Source organism: Aplosporella prunicola (genome assembly GCF_010093885.1).
Source record: "Aplosporella prunicola CBS 121167 unplaced genomic scaffold K452scaffold_8, whole genome shotgun sequence".
Taxonomy (NCBI): domain Eukaryota; kingdom Fungi; phylum Ascomycota; class Dothideomycetes; order Botryosphaeriales; family Aplosporellaceae; genus Aplosporella; species Aplosporella prunicola.
In genome coordinates this window covers 105,660-127,851 of record NW_022983536.1, presented here as the reverse complement: position 1 = coordinate 127,851, position 22,192 = coordinate 105,660, and the positions used below count along the sequence as shown (strand labels likewise).

Here is a 22,192-nt window from a genome sequence, read left to right as displayed (position 1 = left end):
TCCATACACTCCTCGAAGGAGCCCTGCTTCGTCGTCGCGCCCACTATATCGCACGTCTCGGGGCACACATTTAGCCCGCATAGCTGCACAAACGTCACGTTGCTGGTTGTATAGGTTGCGCCGTGGACGGCGGGGCAGCCGGCTGCATCCGTGTCCGTGTCCGTGTCCGTGGCGGTGCTGGACGCGCCGTCTCGGGCCCTGAGGAAATGCCGCGTTATCATGCGTGCGTCTGCACATGCTACTGTGCGTGCTGGACGCCCGTAGGTACTGTAAGTACATACCTCTCACGCGCTCGCGCCGCCAACCCGCCCCCGACCCCACCGCCTATCGCGCCCGCGACCACGAGCACGAGGCCTAGCACTACGAGCCAGAAGATGCGGGGCCTTAGCCCGCATACCGTCGTGTTCGTGGTCGTCGTCGTGGTCGCCGTTGGCGACGTCGCGTCGTACTCGTACTTCCCCGGCCCCGGCGCTCGCGTATAGTACTCTGGCGCGCGCGCTGCGTGCCAGTCCTGCTGCTTGTCGTGCGGGTATGGCCCTTCGTGTGGGGCGGCGACTTCGGGCCCGTCCATGCCGGGGGCGTGGGTGAGGAGTGGGATCCCTGTTTTCGAATTGGCTTTCTGTGGTAGGGAGGGCGTGGGGCTTTGCTGCTCCTGCTGCTGTTGCTGCTGCTGTTGCTGCTGCTGCTGCTGCTGCTGCTGCTGCTGCTGCTCTGGTGGTTCCATTAACGGTGGTGGCGGTGCCGGCTGGCAGTTGCGTTAAGATAGGTATTAGTCCTAGGTAGGTACGGGCGCTCGTACGTGCTTTTATCTAGCCGTCCCTCCAGCTGAAAAGACATGCCCACTTTTTCTCCGCAAAGCGGCGTCAGCCCTGGGGGCGCTATGCCGCTGTTTTGGTACTTTGCGTATGTACTATGCGTTTAGTGACGGGGTGGTATGCAGCGCGATATTGGTTGATGTAGTCGTCTAGAATAGGTAAGTTTAAGACCCTGTTTAGGCAGCTGAATGGCTGCCGGCGATCGCTACTGTTCGTGGGGACGGTTGGTCGTTGGACTATGTGTTGCGGGTTCGGTTTGAGGACTGGTTTTGCTGGTTTGCTTTTCCTTCTTGCTTGTTGGAGTGGTCGGAGGCTAATTGGTTCTTAGAGAGTATATGCGAGTAGACTAGCGAATATATAGTACGACTATAAATACGCCGACGCGACTATAAAGGCAAGGTATAGCTACTACTACGGATATAACAATAACCCTTATAAAAGTCTACTTACTCTCCATATCCGAGTATATCTGCAAGTAAGAGCTTTGATATACGTCTTATGTATATATACAGTGAAGATTGCAGACATTCTCAGTACTATACCGACTTGGTTGTTCGTCAGGCGGATAGGGCCGCGACGTATCCGCCGGGGAGTGGGGTTACGACGTCCAAGGCTTACGGAAGAGCTTTACGCTCGCGAAAGCTGACTGTTAGTTGTGCATGTGGACAGGGAGGTTGTCGTTCATGCGCAGGCGGTGGGCGAGGTCAGCGGTGCTGTTGTAGAGCAGGAGATACGAGGATTCGTTTTGTTTTCCTGATGTCTACTTATGGGGTGGTGCTTGGGCTTAGTCGTGGCCGGCTTGGCGTGTAGTTATAGACACTTAGACCTACCGTGGATATCAACAGCCAACCGGCCAAAACGTTACATTTGATCCGTTCATACGAACCCAATGCCAATACCAAAAGCGCGTTCACCTTACACGACAACAACCCTCACCACGCCTACACGCCCTCTCCCGGCCACGCCTAACCCCTAACTCAACACGCTACCCACACACCCACGACCAACGACAGCAAACCAGCCAACAACCCAACCAAAAAAGCCATCTGCACAACCGGCAAAGCCCCCCAAGGGGGGAAAGAGACCGTAATGACACACGCCGACGCACAACCCCACCACCGGACCCAACTATACCAACTCCGTAGCCACGCCCGCAAACGTCGTCACTGACCTCACGCCCCTCAGCGCCATACCCAATGGTTCCAGCACCCCCGCTCCGCTCAATGCACCCCGCTTCCTCGCCCTGTGCTGCGTCCTCTTCTACCGCTTCCCCCTTCTACACTCCCTCAGCTTGTTCTTCTCCTCTCCTCTGCACTACACCCCAACTACAACGCAGCGCAACCAACCCAACCCAACCAAACCAAACCACAACCAAACCACACCAAACACAACGCAACGCAATGCCCGCCCCCGCCCCCACGCCCACAGCACACAAGCCGAAAGCGCCGCTCTCGCCCTCCTCGTCCCTCGACGGCAGCGGCGGCGGCAGCAGCAACGCCAGCAGCATAGGCAAAGCGCCCTCGACCATGAGCAGCTACACGCCGACGTACAGCGCGCCGAGGAGCGAGGCCCCGGCCGTGCAGGCGCCCGCTACCACCGTCGAGAACAACGTCTCGCTGCCCGATGCCGTGTGTGGCTACGCTGGGGGATCTTGTGGGGAGGATTGAAGGTGGGTTTGGGCTTTACTTACACTGCACTGCTTCCTCTCCGCCTTCTCGCGTGCTCGCTGTCGCTCTCTGCGCTCACTAACCCCCCACAAACAGCAAACGCACACACGCTCTTCCGGATCCACCCCCGCCTGCGCGTCACCACAGCCCTAGCGCCCTGCACCAGCACCGCCGGCCAGCACGCCAAGCAAGCGCAATGCCACGCGCTGGTCGTCGCGCCCAAGAACGCCGAGAGCTCCAGCGGCCGCTACAAAGTCCTCTTGCGCGGAAAAGCCGTCGTGATCGGTTCGGGGGGCGGAAGCGCCGCTAGTGCGCTTGGGAGACGGGAGGCGCTGGAGGCGCTGTTGGATGAGGTCGAGCGGAGGATGGGGAGGGAGATGTTCGCTTAGTTGGGGAGGGGGAGGGGATGGGGGTGTTTGCGTTTGGGGTTGGGAGAGGGCGTGTGTGCGTGGAGGACTTGCCGCGTCTGCTGGGTGCTGGGTTGGCTAAGACCTATCTGCACTGGGTGTATAGTGTATATATACGCATGACGCCTGTTAAGACTCTACGTTGCGGTGTCGCTAGGTGAGAGATATACTAGGGTAGAGAGAGAAAAGTGGATATTCGTAAGAGTTGTGCTTCATCCTCTCTCAACGCAGTGAAAAATATTATAACAACTCTATTGTGCGTTAATTCACCGCTGTATTAGCAATATACAATTATTATATAGTTACTATCTAGGTGTGGGGATGGCGGATGCGTCACTGTGAGGATGTTTTTACTTAAGGTTATCTACTAAGTAGGAAATATTATATCTTTACGCTATATTCTTCACCACTAGACCACTAGAAAATTATTAGCTATGCATATTGCTAGACGGGGGTGACCAACCTCAATCTTAGGTGACTAGGTATGTGCCACAACTCCCGAAGCAGTCCACCAGCACCCTATTTACTAAAACTCAAGACAAAAAAAAAAAAAAAAAAAAAAAAAAAAAAAAAAAAAAAGTCCACTAAAAACCCATTCCCAAAACAGAAACAGAAACACTTAAAAGCAGTCCGCATAAACCACACCCGCAACTCACAGTACCCAAGTGCCCACGACCACAAATAGCAGCAGCAGCAGCGATCGATCGCGCTCAGCCGCCTACATAACCGGGGCCACAAAACCTGCCTCTTCCGCGCCACTACACCTGCAGCAGCCAATATCGCGCTGCAGCGCACCCCGTCACACAGCGCACGCAAAGTGCCCCATGTCAAGGCCACGGCGCCCCCAAGGCTGAAGCGCGCCTTGCGGCAAGCAGGAGCAGCAATAGCAGCGGCCGCAGCAACAGCAACAGCAGCAGGGACGCCTCTCCAGCTGGATAAAAGCGCGTACGCGCGCCCGTAGCCCGCGCCTGCCTCGTACCTGCCCAGTGCCTACCTTGCCTATACGCACCCCAAGCCAACGCAATCCCAGCCGCCACAGTAGGTACCGCTCCCAATGGAACTGCCACATCAGCACCAAAGCGCCACGCCCACGCCCACGCCCACGCCCTCGTCCTCCTCTCCGCAGAAGCCGCGCTCAGCGTCGCGGGTGTCGCTGTCCCCGCTCCTCTCGACTGTCATGGACGGGCCTGAAGTCGCTGCTCCTCCTCCGCACGAAGGGCCTTATGTGCACGACAAGCAGCAGCAACAGCTGGAACAGCACGCAGCAGCCGCCGCCTCGCTCCAGCAGCAACAGCAGCAACTCCAAGACTACCACGCGCGCGAGCCAGCCCAGCAACACCGCCCGTACGCAGACGCCATGGGCGCGTGGGCTTGTTAACGCGGGGGTTTCTTTTTGCAGCAGCGGTAGCGGCAGCAGCAGCGCTACTACCTCCACCATCACCACCACCACCACCACCACCACCACCACCACCACCAGCGCTAGCGCCAAGGACCCGTCAGGCACAGGCACCGGCACCGGCACCGGCACCAACGCGGCCGACTGCCCCGCCGTCAATGGCGAGCCCTACACGATAGGAAATGTGACGTTCGTGCAGCTGTGCGGGCTGAACGTGTGCCCGGAGACGTGCGACATCGTAGGCGCGGACACGAAGCAGGGCTCCTTCGCCGAGTGTATGGACTACTGCGCCGAGTACAACCGGCAGGTGGGCGCGCAGAAATGCTCGGCTGTGGCGTGGGACTATCAGCAGGTGCGCTCGAGCTTTAACAACAAGTGCTGGTTGAAGCTGGCCGCTGGGCCGCTTGTTCATGATAATCCCGCCGATGGCCTTACTGTTGCCGGCATTATTGTCGCGTAGCTGGTTGTGCTGCGAGATCCGGTAATCGATTGTGCATGGAAAGTGGGATTGAGAGCGAGGGATGAGAAACGGAAGGAAAAACGAGCGCGCGTTATAAAAACCACCGATGTATCCATCTGTCATTCAGCTCGCCTATTAGAGAAAAAAACAACACATGACCGACGGTTCCCTCCCCTTCCCACCCCACCCAACCCCGCACCAGCAGGGCAGAGCGCAGGGCGCTTTTCGCATGACTTTATTTTTCGACAACGCAATCCTCCGCAAAGACGATAAAAAATCAAAAGAAAAGTAAAAACTACAATAAAAAAACCAAAATCGAAAGAAGCAAGCAAGCAAAAGCAAGAAAAAATAGGTGTGGGAGAGAAGGAGAAGAATCGAAAAAAGAAAAAAGAAAAGGGTCCAGAGAAATGGCGGCGCGGCCATCAAGGCTCGCTGCTCGCCCCTAGCGGTGAAGAGAAGATAGTATGATAAAAGAGAACGCCTCCCGGATAACTCCCGCTATGCAAGCCCACCCCTCCAACAACGACGACAACAACAACCTCACCCCTCTCGACTCTAACTACCTACCTACCTACCTACCTACCTACCTACCTAACCCTTTCGAAGCTCCCCCCAATTAAGCTCGCCGAAGCAAACAAGTAGCAGTTTACCGAACCGACCGACACTGACACCGACCTCAAGACTTGTCCTTCCTGCTCGAGAAGAAATGGTGCTTCTTCTTCTTCTCCTTCTCCGGCTTGCCCCCCGGCGGCGCATGGTGCGCCGGGCTTGAATGGCTCCCGGGCCTCGGCGCGCCATTCATGCTCATGTTTGCCATTTCCTTCTCGGGCGGCGGCGGCGGCGGCGTCATGGCCTGCAGCTTCTGCATCTGGACGTGGGGCGGCAGCTTCGGCGCCACCGGCTTGGGCGGCTCCTCGCGCTCAAACAGGTGCGCCGGCGCCTTCTTGGGCGGCTGGTCCGCCGGAATGTTCAGCCGCCGCTTGTCCACCGACAGGTCGCCCAGCTGGCGCAGGAACAGCTGCGGCGTCAGCATGTGCGACGTCGCCAGGAACACGTCGCGCCCCGTCGCATTGCTGGTTTCGTAGCACGCCCGCGCTTCCGAGTACGTCGCGCCGCCGGCCATGAAGACGATGACGCGCTGGCGAGGCTCGACGGCGTTGACGCGCGACTTTGCCCAGGTTGGCTTGGCGGAGCGGAGAGAGGAAGCAGCAACGCTCGCTTCGGCGGCAGCTTGATCGGCGGCGGCGTCCGTGTGCGGCTTGGTGTAAGGGAAGACCTGCTGATCGAGGGCGCCGCGAACATGCTCTTCCAGGAGTCGCTTCAAGTTGGTGTCAAAGCGGGACAGGGCGTACTCTTCCTCCATGCCTGCGGGCGGCTGCTTCTGGGCGAACAAAGGAGGCGGCGGTGGCGTGTTGTCCTTCAATGGCTTGGCGACGCGAGCGCCCAAAAGATCGAGGTTATTGAGCACAGCGCTATCCTGCTGAGGCAGTTGCGCGTGGGCCAACAACATCTGCAGATCCGATGGCAAAAGACCGTTCTTGTAAAGGAGGTACAAAGCGATCAATCGGAGCCTGTCCGGAGGGGTGATGCTGTCCTCGTCAAGGATGCGGACCAGCTGGTCTGCCATATTCTTAGGCTTGCGGTAGTCTTCGTCCAGGCCGGTGGCGAGGGACTAGTATGGTTATTATTCAATCCTAGTGCGTCTGATTTGACAACTTACCTGCTCCACCGAGGACACATCCGGCAGCTTGTGCCTCTGGAAAATGTTCATGCACTCCTGAGCCATGGTCAAATGCAGCGAGTAGGCACCCTTCATCTCCTGGAACTGCGGCAGACCAGCCATCATGTCCTTGATGGCGTTCAGACTCGTCGCGTTACCGCTATCCTGCTTAGTGAAGTGGGGGTTTTCGTCGATGAATTTTTGAAAGTCGCTCATGATCTTTTCGATAGTGTCCTTCATGTGGCGATGGCGGTTGTCGACCCATATCCTATCCTTGTCACCTATCTCCATTTCCTTCTCGTCTTGGTCGGGCTCGCCCTCGTTGATGACCGTCTTGTAGGTAACCTTGTCTCCGTCCTTTATCGGAAGCAGGTCATGCGCCATGGCCTGATAGGTGAATTCGTGGAGGAAAGGCGCGTGCAAGTCCATGGATCTGTCGAGAATGTACAGGGCGCCGCGGGGGCGGTTCGAAGGAGGCGGGAAATTCTCGTGGAACTTGGCGTACATGTCGATTTCCTCTTGCACGAATCGCGCCAAGTGCGAGCACAGGACGCTGGCTTCGTGGGTGGGATTCTTGGGTCTGTAGTAGCGGATGGTGGGGTACTCGCCCAAGGAGACGCAGAGGGAAACGATCTACGAAAGGGTTTAGAGAGCCGAACTTGCGGAGCGTGAAGACGAGACGATCACCTTTTGTGCCATCTCTTCCATGTGACGCCGGATCAGGTTGTTGCAAGCCGGGTGGAAGAGCACCGGGAAGCTCCAGGGGTCGCGGAAGGTGACGAGGTGGGACTCGCGCGGGTAGTACTCGACGTTGAGCACCTTGAACAGGACAATCTGCTCCCTCGCCATTGTCGACTTGTCGATGCGCTCGCGCAGCGGGCCAGGGAGCACTGCGAGGGGTCAGCGGGCGGGAGGGAATCGGGGGCCTGGGGGCGCACATGAGGTCCAGATCAGGTACGTCTTGCGGTAGCGGCGGCGCTCAAAGTCGGCCAAGATGCAGTCGACAATGTGCGGCTGCGGGGTGAGGATGTAGACGACGTCCATGTCCTGGTTCATGGGGCGGCGGTCCTCGATCAGCTCGATGTCTGGCGTTGGGTCAGACGGCGTGGGCACAAGGCCGGGGAGCGGAGGGGCGCACTGGTGACGTTCTCGTTGAGGATGTCATCTTCGTTGACGACGTTGTCGATGAGCTTGCGGCTCAGCTCGTCGAGGACCAGGACCTTCCACTGCGACGGGTCAGGCAGGCTCCATGGCGGCCGTGGGCGGGGGCACGTACTTCTCCGCGTGCGGTGTTGCGGACGGTGTCGACAATGACTGCGGGCTGGAGTTAGCTTGGGCGTGTCGCGACGGGCAAGGGACGTGGCCTACTCTCGCGCTGCGTATCTATGATTGAGACGCCCATGGTGGTTAGAGCGACGCGAAGGAGCGGGAACGGGAGCGGGGGGTGGAGGAGCAGAAGCTCCTTATGGCGGTTGTCGTTGCGTGGTGGAGCTGGCGCGCCCACGGACCCGGCGCGGCGATCGTCAGGTCGTCAAGTCGTCAGGTCGTCAAAGGCCGCAGCAGCAGTCCAAATAAAATATAACTAGATGAATTCATAACCTTCCGAGTCAAATCCCTAGTTAGAAAAACATATACATGTATATAAATAAACAAAACAAAAAGGCACAAGAGGTTGGCGTATGTACATCGCGGTCCCCCCGCCTGCGCGCGCGCGAGCGCGTCCATGGATTTTTTGTTCGCCTACGAGCTCTACGTACCTATGGAAACTTCCCTCTCGCGCGCTGCCCGCCACCGGCAACCCTCACCACCATGCAACGCCGCCCTGGCCTCTGCTTGTTCTGCGCCCTCGCAACCCGCGTGCGCCCCATCTTTCCCCAGCCAGCTTCATCGCTGCACACTTCTGCTCCATGGCTTCGTGCCCTTAATCCCAGCACCATTAAGGTATCCGCTCCACTCCGACACCTACCGTCCCATCGCGCCACTGACAAGCTGCAGGCGAAAAAGAAATCAAACCGGGCCAAACATGAACGGAAACTCGAGAAAGAGGCCGCGAAACAGGGCATTGATGTTGCCACCCTCAAGGCCACGCTCCCGACCGCGCCCACGCCCACGGCCAATCCCGTCTCATTCGTCAGGACCTCTCAACGGCCTCGTAGCCCACTCTACACTCGCAAAGCTGGAGAGCAGGGTGACGGGATCCTTAGCAAAGAGAGAATGTTGGAATACATCAAAAAAAGGCAGGACGAACTGAAGAGTGTTAGCCAACTAGAGACCTGGGGCTTGACAAAACAGGAAAAAGACAAGGCTCTTGAGAGCTTTTACAATTGGCTTTGCGCCGATGGCGCAGGTCCAACCGCCCAATCTAAATCTGAACTTCTTCCCAACGAGGTGGCCAAGGATGAGGAAAGAGCCATTCTCTGGGAACAAATTACCCGGTCGTACAACAAGGGTGGCATAAGGCGCGCCATGAAGAATATCGAGCTTTCCTTTGTTGGCCATGTCGCTTCGCAGAGGGCTTTCTCCCAGAACGACTTCTATAATCAAAAGGCAATGGCTGATTTGCGCTATCCCATCGAATGGTACCCCAGAACACGGGCAACGCCACGCAAAATCATATGTCATGTAGGGCCAACAAACTCCGGAAAGACGTACCATGCGCTCAAGCGGTTGGAAGAATCAGGCAACGGCGTGTACGCTGGGCCTTTGAGACTTCTTGCCCATGAAGTGTATACGCGATTGAACGCAAAATCACTCAACTGTAACCTGGTCACCGGAGAGGAGCGGAGATCCCCCCCTGCCGGTGATGCAGGCCTACTCTATGCCTGCACGGTTGAAATGGTTCCCCTCAACCACGAATTTGAAGTGGCTGTGCTCGACGAAATTCAGATGATAGGCGACGCGCATCGTGGATGGGCCTGGACACAAGCCCTGCTTGGCGTTCAGGCAAAAGAGATCCACGTGTGCGGCGAGGAGCGGACAGTCCCTCTCCTCCGCGAGATTGCCGCCATGACGGGTGATTCATTTGAAGTCAACACATATAAACGCTTAACGACGCTGTCGATGGATACGGCGCCCTTTGGCACCGACTGGTCGAAACTCGAAAAAGGAGACTGTATTGTTACCTTCACTGTGAAGGATATACATTTACTGCGCACGAGGATTGAGAAACAGACGAAGAAGAAGGTAGCTATCGTCTACGGTGGCCTGCCTCCGGAGACTCGCGCTGCGCAAGCTCGACTGTTCAACGACCCGGACAGTGGGTATGATTTTTTAGTGGCTAGCGATGCCATTGGAATGGGTCTTAACCTGTGGGTTTAACGTGACACCTTTGCCGGTCCGAGCTAACACGACGCAGGAGCATTAAGCGAATCATCTTTGAGACAACCACAAAATTCAACGGTGTGGACATGGTGCCGCTGACAATTCCAGAGACCAAACAAATTGCTGGCAGAGCGGGACGGTACCGGACTGCGGCACAAGATAACGAGGCTGCTCGAAAGGAAAAGGAAGGGGGCGCAAACACTTCTGCTACCCCCAAAAATGACTCGAAGGCCCCCAAGGAAGAACCTTCTGGCGGAATCGTCACCGCGTTCCGCTACCAGGATTTCAAAAGGATCGCTAAATGCCTGCAAACCGATGCAGAAATCATCCGTGCAGCAGGGCTCTTCCCACCAAGCAGTATCATCGAGCGGTTCGCAAACTATTTCCCGCCCGGTACGCCTTTCAGCTACATCATGGTACGCCTGCACGACATATCGCGCGTCCACACCCGATTCCGCCTATGTAGTCTCAAAGACCAGCTTACCATTGCGGACGTTATCCATGGCGTAGAGGGTCTGAGTATCAGCGACCGCATCACCTTTACCGCGGCTCCGGCCAATTTCAAATCGCCGTCAGACAGGACAGCGTTGATTAGCATGGCGGAGTTTGTTGCGCAGCAGAAAGACGGTTCCCTTTTGAACATTAAGGGTCTTCCTTTTGACATATTGGACCAGGAGCCAGATGGGTCGCGGGAGTACCTTTTCGGTCTAGAACAACTGCACAGAGGAATCATTCTTTACCTCTGGCTAAGTTATCGTTTTGCGGGCGTCTTCACGACGCGCAATCTCGCTTTCCATGCCAAGGCGGTCGTCGAGCAGGCCATAGAAGACACGTTGGTTAGGTTTTCAACGGTCGCAGAGTACGAGAGACGCCTGCAAGCCAAAGAGGCTAGGGCACAGGCTCGAGAGAAAACAAGGCAGGAGTTCAAGGAGCGTTTACAAGCGAGAAAAGAAGAGGATGCGAGGAGGGGTAGTGAGCAACTACAGGAGGAGGGCGAGGGGGAGGAGGAAGAAGAACGGGAGGAAGAGGACTACGGTCGGGAGATTTTGGATGGGGCCGATGAAGGAAGTGTGGATATCTTGGATGGAGCCGAAGAAGGAGCAGACATCCGTCCCGTAAAGCACGAGGAACAGCCCGTGCCGATCGCGGCGGATGGTGCGGTCGAGGTCAAGGAGTTGGACTTGAAGGAGGGCGAAAACGAGAAGAGGCCCGAGGCAGAAGAGGATGAGACCGAGGTGGATGCATCTGCTCTCGACAACCCGCTGGTGGAGTTTGACGAGACGGAAGAGGACCAGGTGCGGGAAGAAAAGGAAGATGGCGAACAAAAAGAAGAAAAAGAAGCCAAGGGGCAGTAAATAGGGAAGTAGAGATGTACGAGTATGTATGTAGGTAGAATTTAGCTTGCTTCGCCGCTCAACCGCCGTGACGTCGGCCGGGTCGGGGCTGGACTATTTTCCAGCGCCGAGCGGTCTGGCGGGAGACTCGGGAGATTGCGCCCCAGGGTTTTGGCACCACCCGTCGCCATCCGCTTTACCTGCTCTACCTACTTTGTACTGTACAATCCTATCACAACCCACAAATCTTAGGTCCTGCGGTCACCCAGACCGCACCTTTTCGCGCCCCATGGCTCGCTCTTCGCTCTTCGAGATTCCTCGCCCTAATGTAAGCGAAGGCGCCCGCCGCCTCGGCCCACGACGCCCACGGCTAACATGACATTGGCAGTCCTTTCTCTACGCCATGTCGCTGCGCACCGGCGTCGAGCTCATCGTCCTGACCATCCTCGTCAACAAAATCACGGGCGTCTTCGGCATCCTGGCCCTGTTCACGGGCTACCGCGTGTCGGCACTGCAGCTGTCCATGTACGTGTACTCGATCGGCGCGCTGTTGCTGACGGCGTACCTGGCGCGGTACATACGGGCGGCGGACCCGCTGCGCTGCCTGGCACTGGCATGGTTCTACGCGGTGGACACGGTCATCAACGCCGCGTACACGGCGACGTTCGGCATCGCATGGTTCCTGGTGCTGGCGCAGCAGGACAAAGCCGCCGGCGGCAGCATGATGGACGACGCGTCGGGCTTCACGAACCCCAAGTACAACGTCAGCCACGTGGACGTGGTGGCGGAGCCAGCATCGGGCCTGACGACGGGCCAGGAAGCGGTGGCAGCGGGCGCGTCGGCCTCGTCGTCGGGAGCAGAGTTCCCGGCCGCGGGCCTGGGCAGCGCCGTCTTCCAGAGCGGCAGCGTCGCCAGCATCACCATCATCTCGTCACTGTGGGCCATCCGCATCTACTTCGTCATCATCATGCTGGCGTACGCGCGCGTCGTGCTGCGCCAGCACATTGCGCAGAGCTCGGCCGCAAACTACACGCTGCACACGGGCGCGGCGACGGACGCCCACGCCGAAAACCCCTTCGCTGCCGACCGCGAGCTCGGCGCGGGCTGGCCCGGCAAGCTGGGCCGCGTCATGGTTGCCGTCGGCCGCTCGTACTGGCTTGGCTCCGACGACGACGGCGCCTGGATGCGCGGCATGGGCGGCAAGTTCCGCCGCGCCCACCAGAGCCCCCAGATTAACCAGGTCCCGGGCGTGGCGGAGCGCGAGCGTCGCCGTAGGAGCGGGACTGGGCCGCCGGCGCCGACGGCTCCCCTGCCCAAGTTCGTGGGCACCCAGCAGCCTATCACTGAGAACAATTAAGATGGCGGTCGCAGCAGTGGTGGAGGACGTGTATGCATGTATGTGTGTGCGGGCGGGTGTGTGGGTGGGCGCGGTTTACCCAAGCTAGCGAGGGACAAAACCGCGCTGTACGCCGAGGCGGGGGACGCTGTAAGTAGGAAGGTTCTAGAGCGGCTGTCTGTTCTGTTCTGTTTGGCTGCTGAGCATGGCGCTTGTGTTTTTGGTTCGTTGGCGGGCAGTTACATGGGCCCGCGACCCGAATGACAGTAATGATAAGGGAGGGGAAATATCTTTCTCTGCCCTTTGTTTTTGGCTTTAATTCCTGTTCTCTATTCGCTGCTACAGTACCTAGAGCGCTTCGTTCGCTTTGATATCCATATCCATATCCTATTAGAGCCTTTGTTATCCTCCTCCTCCTCTTCCTCCTTCACTTACATACTCAACCCTCGCCCCTCGCCCCAATCTAGTGGAATGCGAACTAGACTGCACCTTGTCGTCAAGTCTTAGCATGAGTCTTAGGTGCAGGGAGCGCGCATTGCACTGCACGTCTACGCTACGGAGAGCGGGGTTCGGTTGTTCGGTGTATGGATGAATGCGTGTACCTACCTATATACGTATCTGCACCAGCTTGAACTGTCTCTGTTTCTATTGTGTACGGTATTCCGGATCCTTTCGAGACGCAGAAATTGTGTCTCTAAGCTGCTGCTATTGATGGGTACGGTACGGCTATAGGTATACTATCCAGGCGGGAAAGACTAAAGAGGCGGTAGGCTGAGCGGGCAGTGACGACTGACGAGACGCGGGCTGCTTGGTTAGTTGGTTGTCCTAAATGTAATGTGCGTGTGCTTCAGTGTTCGGTATTCGGTGTGTTGGGCGTGGTGGTGTGGGGGGGCGATACTATCTCTCTATCTCTCTCTCTATTTCGATCGTTTCCCTTAGACCAGTCGCACTACGCAGGTTCTGAACTATCTTACTTCCCTTCCTATCCTATGTAATCAATCTCCAGAACACTACCACACGCCGGTGCCGGACTTCGCAGTAACGAACAAGTCCTCCCACGCCCATTATCGAAGGCCCGGATAATTTGCCCACCCCTCAACTACACATTAAGTAAACTCCACAACACCTACAGAGCACTTCTTAAGTTGTTACAACAGACCATTACACTCTGGCCAGTAGGCACTATATAATATATAAAAGTAAAACTATATAAGCACTAAAGTATACTACGGGGGTATAGAGGTCTAGATATATACGACTGCTAGAGTATCTATAAGGGTATAAGGATATAACTTTCGTAGGGTATAAAGGTGCTTATAAGGGTATAGAGACCTAAAAATATAAAGAGTAGAAAATATATCCTGTGGTTTTATAGACTCTATCACGTAGGTTGGGCAAGAGGAGCTTGAGGAGGGTAGGCAAATCATCCGATGGCATTCTAAGCACCAATCCCATCAGTGTTCATAGCATGTGTTTGTTTACTGCGCTGATACAAGGTCAACTGGGGTATACATAGGTAAGCGGGGATAGTTGCTACATCTCACTGGCAAGGAATGGGCACGCTGACCAGGCTTAGGTAGGTAGATGTTTTGCTCGGCTGCAGTGTAGTGTGTTGATATACTAATTGTATATGCACCTGATGGTGCTCACGCTCTAGCTACATAAGGCGTTGGAGCGCACGGTACTTGATCTGCAGGACGCAAGCGCTGGCGCGGAGCCTCCCCTTCCTTGCTGGAGACAGGTCTCCGCGGCATCAGTACTTGGCCGCGGTGGTGGCAGTGGTGGTATTAGTGCCCACCACGGAAGCAGAGTCGACAACGCCGGCCGTACTGGTAGCCCCAGCGCTGGCCGTAGCATTAGCTCCCACGACGCCCGTCCCATTAGCCGGGCTCAGCAGGTCTCGCAGCCGCGGAAACAGCGCCACGGCCGCATCAGCATCCACATCTTGCACGTACGCCGGGTGCGCCGCCGCGTACTCGTCCAGCAGATCGTCCATCAGCCGTATAGCGTCTAGCGGCGCATACGGATAGTCGCTGCCAAACAGCACGTGCCCGGGTCGCGCAAACTGGCGGATGAAGTCCTGCACGAGCGGGTCCGCCGAGTTCGCCGTGTCGAAGTAGAACGACTTGGCCTCGGCCAGGATCTCGTCTTGCGTCTTGTTAGCGGCTGGGGACGAGGCGAGCTGCGACGCCGCGCGCAGCGAGAGGTAGGGCAGCGTGCCGCCGGCGTGGGCGAGGATGACGCTGACGTTCGGGTGCGTGCGCAGCGTGTCCGAGACGATGAGATCGAGCGCCGCGCGCGACGTCTCGTGCGGGTAGTCGATGATGGGCTGGGGCAGCTGGGGGTCCACGAGAGACAGATCAACCGGGTGCGTCGGGTGCACGAAGACGACCACCCCCCTTTCGTCCAGCACGTCCCAGGTCGAGCGGAAGTCCGGGTGGCCCAGGTAGTGGCTGTCGTTGCCGTAGCGGGAGTAGAGAATCACGCCGTCGGCGTGGAGAGTGTCGAGGGCGTAGAGCAGCTCTGCTTGCGCGGCGGCGGGGTCGAGCAGCGAGGGGATGGTGGCCAGGAAGCCGTAGCGCGTGGGGTGCGCGGCGACGATGTCGGCGGCGTATTCGTTGGCTTCGCGGCATAGTGCTGCTTGCTGCTCTAGCGGGAGGAAGTCGGCGCCGGGCGCGGTGAGGGATAGGAGCGCGACGGCGATGTTTTCTGCGTCGTTGAACTGCAGGTCGGCTTCTACGGTCCAGTTTGGAATTGGCCAGCCCGAGGGGTCGCCGCCGTGCTCTTGCAGCGCTGGGGTCTGCGTCAGTGTATAGGCCGATAGTGGTGTTTGTGTATACAGGTGGCTACAGTGACTAACCAGTTGCGTAGAACGGGGGCACGTAGTGGTGGTGCACGTCGATACGCTGGAGCGCCATGACTGGAAGGCTGAAACCCTGCTCCGAGCAATGGAATGGAAGCTCCTCACTCCGTACCTACCCATACACACGCCCCGCAGCCGCCTCGATATATACCCACCTCCCCACATACACACCACCTACCATACGGACCCGCCCGTCCCCCCGCGCCGACCCGCGCGGAACCATCTCCCCCCTCCATTTCAACCTCTCCAGGCATCTTCTGCATGCGGCTTACGCCACTGACTGCCTGGCTCCCCACTCACTCACTCACCTGCAAAAGCAAAGCCAAAGTCGACAACACAACGCCGCTCACTCATCACCCAAGCACCCAAGCACCCCGCATCAATCGACCCGACCCGCCCAGCGCCCTCGGGATCGGGACCGGGACCGTGATCGCCATGGCTTCCGGCCCCAAAAGCCGGAGTAAAGCCAAGACCTTTTGGTTTGCTTTTGCTTTTTGTTTGGTCCGGTTTGGTGTGTGGTTGGACAACCAACCCCGCTCAGCGCGTGTTTAGAGTTTTGCGTTTTGCGTTTGAGTTAGCAACGGACAACCATCCCGCTGGGTTGGGTAGGAAGGGAAGGGAAAGGAAAGGAAAGAAAAGGAATATGGTCACTGAACTATTAGATAACACACACTCACTCACACACTCACAAGCAGCAACAAAGAAGCAGTAAGCAGCAAGAAGTAAGAAGTAAGCCATCATAAATCATACATATACAACCACTAACCCAACCATCTACATACGTACAACAAACCGCCCATCCAAGCATGCATCCAAGCATCCAAAAAGAAGCACCAAGTCCCAAGGCCCAGAGCCCAGAGCCCAGCTAGAAGCGAAGCGAAGTTGAAGTTGAAAGCGACATCAAAACCAAGCCAAGTAAGGTAAAAGCAACAAGAAGAAGGGGGAAGAAGAAAGGCACCAAGCGATGCATTTGCGCGTGTGTGTGACGCGGAACAGCAAAAGCACAGGAAGGCAGGAGCGACAGCAGAGGAAGAGAGACGGGGACGGAGACAAGTATAGGTAGGTACATGACGGGAGGAAGAGCGGGTTTGTAGGTATCTGCTTTGCTTGACTGCTTCTGCTCTGCTGCTGACTGATACTGCGACTGCTTGACCGAAACCGCGAGCTGGTTCGTTGCGACAACCGGACAGCGATGCCGACGGACAAAAGAGAGCGAAAGGCGAGAGAAGCCCGTAAAGTAACAACAAGAAGAAGAAAAAAATGAAGAATGAAGAAATAAGAAAAGAAAATGAAGAAGAAAAATGTCTTGAAGAAAGATGAAAAGATAAGAAGAAACATCGACAAGAAACGAACAAGAAAAGAAACAAAACAAAGCAACGAGCGGCAGCGCACTGCACTGCCTGGTCTTGAGAAAGAACCTCGTGCCTCCGGCGTCCCATGTCCTTCGTTACGTCTTCTCCTCCGAGCCAGCCGAAGAAGAAGGTGCGATTGCAGTGTTGGGTGTTGTGCAAAGGGGGACGTTGTTTTGTTTACCGCGCGCGCACACAGCGTGTGTTGGACAGTTCGTAGAGTGTGTGTGTGGAAGGCGCGCTGTCGAGGTATCCTTCTCTTTCTCTCTTTCTTTTTTTTCCTTCCACTTCCTTCCTTCCTTCACACCCTCTCCCTTTCTCTCTTTTTCTCTCTCTTTCCCTCATGAATTTCGCCCGCCTTACGCGCCAGTCAGCTCGCTGGCTTGACCAGTAACATCAACAGCAACAGCAGCAGTAGCAGCAGCAGCAGACACAGCAAAGAAGCCGTCGTCCCCACCTACTCCGCGCATTGCATGCGTCGTCACACAATATCAGCGAGCCGCTTAGATGAACTCAGACTCGGCAATGCAGCCCTCGACATCGTAGTCGGTGCAGACGGGCGGCAGGGCCGGGCTGATGGGCTTGGCGACGTTGGTCGCGTACTCGCCCTGGATGTTGCCTGCAAGAGAGTGGACCCGTCAGCATAAAATTCCCTTCCGTGCAGAGGGGCCTGAGGCGGCCAGTGCAGTGTCTGGGAGTGAGACAGGATGGGGGGGCCGGGGCCACCGAGGGCCCGTGTGGGGGGTGTGCGCGGACGGGGCCGCAAATCAGGGGCTCGGGGTGGGGCTGAATGGGTTGGGTGCGAGAGAAAAGGTTTTTGTGTTGTGTGCTGTAGGGTCTATTACTCACCAGTCACGCGGTAGTTGCACCAGGTCACGTAGCCGATCGACGAGCCGGCCACGTTCGAGCAGTCCCGGCTGGCGCAGCCAACGGCGTACGACTCCTTCCACAGCATCTGCGTGAAGTGGCCAATGTCGGCGCCCGTGGGCACGGAGCCGCCCTCGAGCGGCGTCATGGCGCCGTACGCGTTGGTGTAGTTCTGGCCCTCCTGGTAGTACATGTTGGTGAACATGACGGCGGCCTTGGTGTCGCTCAGGCTCTCAGAGTACATGCCGCCGTTCTGGCCGTACCAGGTCGTATCGTCGCTGGCGCTGTAGCTGGAGCCGATGGTCGTGTCGTGCTTGTAGGTGCAGGTGTTGGCCCACTCCTGCGCGCTCTCCTCGAGGTCGTAGTCGTAGTACATGGAGCACGTGTCGGTGTGGTTGCTGCGGTGGACATTGTGGTATCCGAGCCACAGCTTCTGGACGTCACCGGTAGGGGTAGCGGCAAGGCGGGCGGCGGAGGGCATGTCAGAGGCGGCGGGGGTGGCGCAGATGGACGCGAACTTGAAGCCGGAGCCGGAGCCGGAGCCAGCGGTGGTGGCAGCCTGGGTGGTGGCGGCCTTGGTGGACGCGGCCTGCGTCTGCGTGGTAGCGGGAGCCACAGTGGTAGCGGGAGCCTCGGTGGTGGCAGGCGCCTGGGTGCTGATGACCTCGGTGGTCTCGGCGACGGGGACGGCCGTAGTCGCTACGGGAACAGGGGCCTCCTGGGTGGTCTCAATGACCTGGGTCGACGCGACGACGGAGGGCGGGATCTCGATGGTGGTCTCGAGGACCTGGGCGGACGTCTGCACGATCTCGGTCGTCTGCGGCTGGAAGAAGGACCAGAAGTTGTTGTTCTTGGCGCCCTGGGCACCGGCCTGCTGCGTCTCGATGATGGTCGTGGCAGCGACCTCGGTCTCGACGGCCTGGGCCGTCACGGACGCGGGCATGGTCGTCACAAACGTCTGGACGCCGGCCGGGACACCCTCACCGGCAGTGACGGTCTGGGTGACGGTGACGAACTCCCAGTCGGTGGTGAGGAAGCGCTTGGCGATGGGGCCAGCCAGGGCTTGGGCCGCGAAGGTCGCGGCGACGAGGGTAGACGAACGCATCTTGGATGTGATTTTATTCTTTCTGGATTGGTGGCGACGGGATTGAAGCGGCAGCGGGAGATCGTCAAGACCTAGTGTAGTGGACGGGGATAGGGGTGTGTGTTTGCGGGGATACGACCGAAGCGTATGTGTGAAAGAGTGGATGTCCGGTGCTAGGGGACGGTGTAGAGAGCGTGGTGGCCAGAAGATGCCAAAAGAGCGTCAAATGAGAACCCGGGCTGAGCTGCGAGTTGAGGGCAAGAGAAAAAGAAGAAGCTCGCGGACGGGGGGGCGGGCGCGGCCAATATGTAGGAGCGGAGGATGACCGGGCGTCAAAGTAGGCTGTTTCACGACCAATGCGGGGATCTTTGTCAACGCAAATTAGAAAGGATCAACCGCGCGCCCAGCATGGGTTTAAATCGCTCTGGGCTCCACTTGAATTAGACATTGGGATTGCTGGCCCATCGCAATGTCCCGCGAGCCGGGCGGAGAGCCAGGCGGCAGCAGACATCCATGACGGTGGCACTTTGGAGAAAGTGTTGGCGTTGGCAGGAAAAAGGGGAGGATCGATCATCTCCAGGACCCTGGTCGGCGATCACACCGGAGGCTGAAAGAATCTCCGGCGCCTGGGCAAGCGATGAACACGCCGGCATCGGGTCGGGAACGGGGCAGCAGGACACACAGGGCGTCTAGATGGTGTCGTGGCTGATACAGTAGGTGAAAGCTAACGGGCGGGGCGGGACGGCGCCGGTCGCACCTGTACCTGGATTTCCTTCCCTTCTTTCCCTTCCCGTGCCGTCGTCACGTGCAAACTCTGTGCCAAATTGCTCATCTGCGCTCCGACAGCCCTTCATCATCAGCCCCAGGCGCTTATCAGCCCAGCCAAGACTCTCCCATGCCACACTGTTAACCCTCCCGTCGCACAATGACGAAAGACAAGAGTCTTACCAGCGTCCCGTTATGTCGTTCCACGCGCGCTTCGCTTCCTTCAGCTCCTCCACTCCTTCTCCGGCGACCCACTCGGCCCGACCATTGTGTGTATAAGCCGTTGTACCAACAAACTCGAGCCCACTGTTTGATGCTTGCTGGTAGCGTACCACTCTGCGACTCTGCCGCCGCGCCGGTGGGTCGCGCGTTCTGGAACTCGATCTGCCGACCGAACGCTTCGTCCGGGGGGCCACAGCTGCCTTGCCTGCCTTGCCATCCGTCCTCCCTCTGGGATCATCCCGTTGCCGACGCTGCGTGTGTGTGAGGATCGCCTTTGCCCCAGCTTGTTGTTCGTGTTGCGGGAGATGGCCCTCCTGGAGTGGAAGGGCCCGTCAACCGTCATCTCACTCGCTAGAATCACCATCGTCATCATCATCAACACCTCCACCACCCGCTGCCGCCGCTACATACCTAGGTACATGCACCACACCACCACCTCCCCCCTCCCCCCTCTCCACCCCCCGGGCCGGCCAAAGCAGGGCGGACATGCCCGCTCACGGCCAGCTCTGCGCACCTGCACCCGCCCTACTCACCTTATCCACCCACCACCCCAACCCTTACCCAACCTTACCCACCGCCTCGTCCCAGGCCCATCTCCGAGCTCCGTGACCGTCCCCTCGCAGTTCTCCTGGTGGTATGTAGCCCTCCACTCCAGAAGCCAGTGCCGAATGTAGGTATTGTAGGTGTGAGAGAGCGAGAGCGGCCTCCATCCTGCCGTCTCCGGCCTACCTACCACAATAGCCTAGGTAGGTACGGATTACACACCACATACCACGGCCCTCGTCGTCCTCCTCCGCAGTCCGCACCACCACCGCACCACCGCCACACTCACCGCATCCCAGTGCCCTGCACCCCAGAAATTAAACCCCCCGCCGGGCCTGCCCAATAAGCTGCCACAGGCACACGAATCTAATCAGCCCCCTGCCTGCCCCCACGGCAAGACAGTTACCTCTCGCAGCCGCGGCTCGCGGCTCGCGGCTCGCCTTAACTACATGTCCTGGCCCCAGCGGCCCAGCAGCTTATCACATTCGCCCAGCACTAACTACTCTCAATCTCATGTCCCACATCCATCCACACGCACCCATGTCTTTGCCGCACGGCGCAGGCACCGGAAATTGCCGTCTGTCTTGCTACCAAGGCAATCACCGCCTTTCTGCCTGCCTGCCTGCCTGTCTGTCTGTCTGCCGTCCACATCCACATCCACGCACACACACGCACGCTCGCACGCACGCACCCCAGCCAAGCCCGCCCCAAGGGCCAGACGTGCTAGGCGTGGCTGGGCAATGGCCGTTGCGTGCTTGGCGCCCGCAGGGTGCAGGCTTCCAGAAGCCCAGATGGCGCCTGCCGCCTGCATCCTGGCGGGCCTGGCTGCGCGGCGCGAGGCGTGGATCCGCGGCACGGACGCGTGATGACGACGCGTTTTGTGTGGGCGGGTGCGTGGGCTTTTTGGCTGGATGCGTGTGAGTGTGTGGGTGCTGTGGGTGAGTGCGTGCCGGGATCCCGGTGAGTGTGTTGTGTGGTATGTGGGCCGTGTGAGAGGGAGGGAGAGCGAGGTCGGCACACAGAAAGAGAAAGTGTGTGTCTGTGTGAGATCTCGGTTGTGCCTTGGGCTGTTCCTTGTGTTGGTTAGGTGGTCTCGAAGGCGGGCTCGTTCCGAGGAGCGGGCCGGAGCGAGTAAGTTCAATGCGGGCTTGTTTAGTTGGTTGGTTGGTTGGGTGGGTGGTTGTTGGTGGTCCCATCCCAATTGGTCGCTCATTCGTTCGTTCGTTTGCAAGGTGCTGGGTACGAGTAGGTAAGCAAGGCAGCACAGCTACGCACTGCACTTCTGTGCAACCTATCGATTGATCACTCGATTGATCGCTTAAGTGACTGACTGATTGATTGATTGATTGATTGCCATGATAAAGCGACTGATATTGATTAAAGGCCGCCGTTCATGAGACACGCATGTGATACAACAAGACACGTTACTCAATCAATCAATCAATCCCGCCACCAGCTAATCAATCGCCACTCAAACCCACCATCTATCTACTTCACACAGTCTGGCCTGGCCTTTGTCCTACTGTACCCCGTCTCTTTTTTCCTGCTTATGTGTGACCGCTGACAGCTGCCAGACAGAAAGACAGCCTGGCCACTACCTACTGACCTACTCTCGGATACGTACGTAGGACGACGTTCTCGCTACGCTACGCTAACGTCCGTCACCGCGAACCGAGATCGACCGTGAAGCGAGATGGTGATAGGTACTTATATGGAGTAGAAGAAGAGACCCAGCTAAGATATGTAGAGTCCACATATACTCTTTTTACGTATACCTAGAACTCTGGCTAGGGGCTGGGCAAGAAGTGCTCTGTAGGGACTGCTTGTATTGTCCCCTGTCTCGCTATACGGTGGATCTCGGTTCGCGATGACGGACGTTACGCTACGCTGCACAACACACGGGCACACAGTCCAGCCCCGTTGTTGTTGTTGCTGGGGCGAAGCGCGCTGTCGCTGTCGACGTCAACACTGCCACCACCACCACCACCACCACCACCATAACAGCAACAACAACGACAGCACAAAAATAGCTCTATGTGCGTG

At 57.8% G+C, this 22,192-nt stretch overlaps 9 protein-coding genes and 1 pseudogene across 10 annotated transcripts; 4 read left to right on the top strand and 6 right to left on the bottom strand.

The window, feature by feature from the left end:
• Positions 1–1,979: 1,979 nt before the first annotated feature.
• On the top strand, positions 1,980–3,035 carry K452DRAFT_159517 (annotated as a pseudogene; the record flags this gene model as incomplete). The annotated part of the gene is made up of 1 exon: positions 1,980–3,035. A coding segment is annotated over one exon (892 nt), but the record flags the coding sequence as incomplete, so codon positions are not given.
• A 908-nt stretch (positions 3,036–3,943) lies between these two features.
• K452DRAFT_296586 (uncharacterized protein) lies at positions 3,944–4,745 on the top strand (the record flags this gene model as incomplete). The annotated part of the gene is made up of 2 exons (XM_033541925.1): positions 3,944–4,254; positions 4,367–4,745. The coding sequence occupies 2 exons, from the start codon at positions 3,944–3,946 to the stop codon at positions 4,743–4,745; spliced, it is 690 nt and encodes a 229-aa protein (XP_033399291.1).
• Positions 4,746–4,812: 67 nt separating this feature from the next.
• Positions 4,813–5,294, bottom strand: K452DRAFT_159514 (uncharacterized protein). Its single transcript, XM_033535652.1, has one exon. The coding sequence runs from the start codon at positions 5,166–5,168 to the stop codon at positions 4,881–4,883; it is 288 nt and encodes a 95-aa protein (XP_033399290.1). The 5' UTR covers positions 5,169–5,294; the 3' UTR covers positions 4,813–4,880.
• A 127-nt stretch (positions 5,295–5,421) lies between these two features.
• K452DRAFT_224633 (uncharacterized protein) lies at positions 5,422–7,867 on the bottom strand (the record flags this gene model as incomplete). Its single annotated transcript, XM_033536700.1, has 7 exons — positions 5,422–6,417; positions 6,466–7,098; positions 7,153–7,355; positions 7,404–7,550; positions 7,604–7,691; positions 7,742–7,779; positions 7,834–7,867. 7 exons carry the CDS (start codon positions 7,865–7,867, stop codon positions 5,422–5,424), a joined length of 2,139 nt encoding a protein of 712 aa, XP_033399289.1.
• A 1,064-nt stretch (positions 7,868–8,931) lies between these two features.
• K452DRAFT_224808 (uncharacterized protein) lies at positions 8,932–11,141 on the top strand (the record flags this gene model as incomplete). The annotated part of the gene is made up of 2 exons (XM_033536711.1): positions 8,932–9,773; positions 9,821–11,141. 2 exons carry the CDS (start codon positions 8,932–8,934, stop codon positions 11,139–11,141), a joined length of 2,163 nt encoding a protein of 720 aa, XP_033399288.1.
• Positions 11,142–11,409: 268 nt separating this feature from the next.
• Positions 11,410–12,477, top strand: K452DRAFT_325545 (uncharacterized protein; the record flags this gene model as incomplete). Its single annotated transcript, XM_033544785.1, has 2 exons — positions 11,410–11,448; positions 11,509–12,477. 2 exons carry the CDS (start codon positions 11,410–11,412, stop codon positions 12,475–12,477), a joined length of 1,008 nt encoding a protein of 335 aa, XP_033399287.1.
• A 1,766-nt stretch (positions 12,478–14,243) lies between these two features.
• Positions 14,244–15,374, bottom strand: K452DRAFT_325544 (uncharacterized protein; the record flags this gene model as incomplete). The annotated part of the gene is made up of 3 exons (XM_033544784.1): positions 14,244–14,300; positions 14,324–15,249; positions 15,317–15,374. The coding sequence occupies 3 exons, from the start codon at positions 15,372–15,374 to the stop codon at positions 14,244–14,246; spliced, it is 1,041 nt and encodes a 346-aa protein (XP_033399286.1).
• A 635-nt stretch (positions 15,375–16,009) lies between these two features.
• K452DRAFT_159487 (uncharacterized protein) lies at positions 16,010–17,133 on the bottom strand. The gene has a single exon (XM_033535651.1). The coding sequence runs from the start codon at positions 16,756–16,758 to the stop codon at positions 16,081–16,083; it is 678 nt and encodes a 225-aa protein (XP_033399285.1). The 5' UTR covers positions 16,759–17,133; the 3' UTR covers positions 16,010–16,080.
• Positions 17,134–17,171: 38 nt separating this feature from the next.
• On the bottom strand, positions 17,172–18,640 carry K452DRAFT_306969 (uncharacterized protein; the record flags this gene model as incomplete). Its single annotated transcript, XM_033543034.1, has 2 exons — positions 17,172–17,287; positions 17,518–18,640. 2 exons carry the CDS (start codon positions 18,638–18,640, stop codon positions 17,172–17,174), a joined length of 1,239 nt encoding a protein of 412 aa, XP_033399284.1.
• A 1,937-nt stretch (positions 18,641–20,577) lies between these two features.
• K452DRAFT_159481 (uncharacterized protein) lies at positions 20,578–21,414 on the bottom strand. Its single transcript, XM_033535650.1, has one exon. It carries the CDS (start codon positions 21,360–21,362, stop codon positions 20,661–20,663), a length of 702 nt encoding a protein of 233 aa, XP_033399283.1. The 5' UTR covers positions 21,363–21,414; the 3' UTR covers positions 20,578–20,660.
• Positions 21,415–22,192: the final 778 nt, after the last annotated feature.

Coding starts and splice junctions, on each gene's coding strand:
- K452DRAFT_159514 (XM_033535652.1), bottom strand. CDS start 5,168: ATGGCCGCGCCGCCATTTCTCTGGACCCTTTTCTTTTTTCTTTTTTCG.
- K452DRAFT_159487 (XM_033535651.1), bottom strand. CDS start 16,758: ATGGGACGCCGGAGGCACGAGGTTCTTTCTCAAGACCAGGCAGTGCAG.
- K452DRAFT_159481 (XM_033535650.1), bottom strand. CDS start 21,362: ATGAGCGACCAATTGGGATGGGACCACCAACAACCACCCACCCAACCA.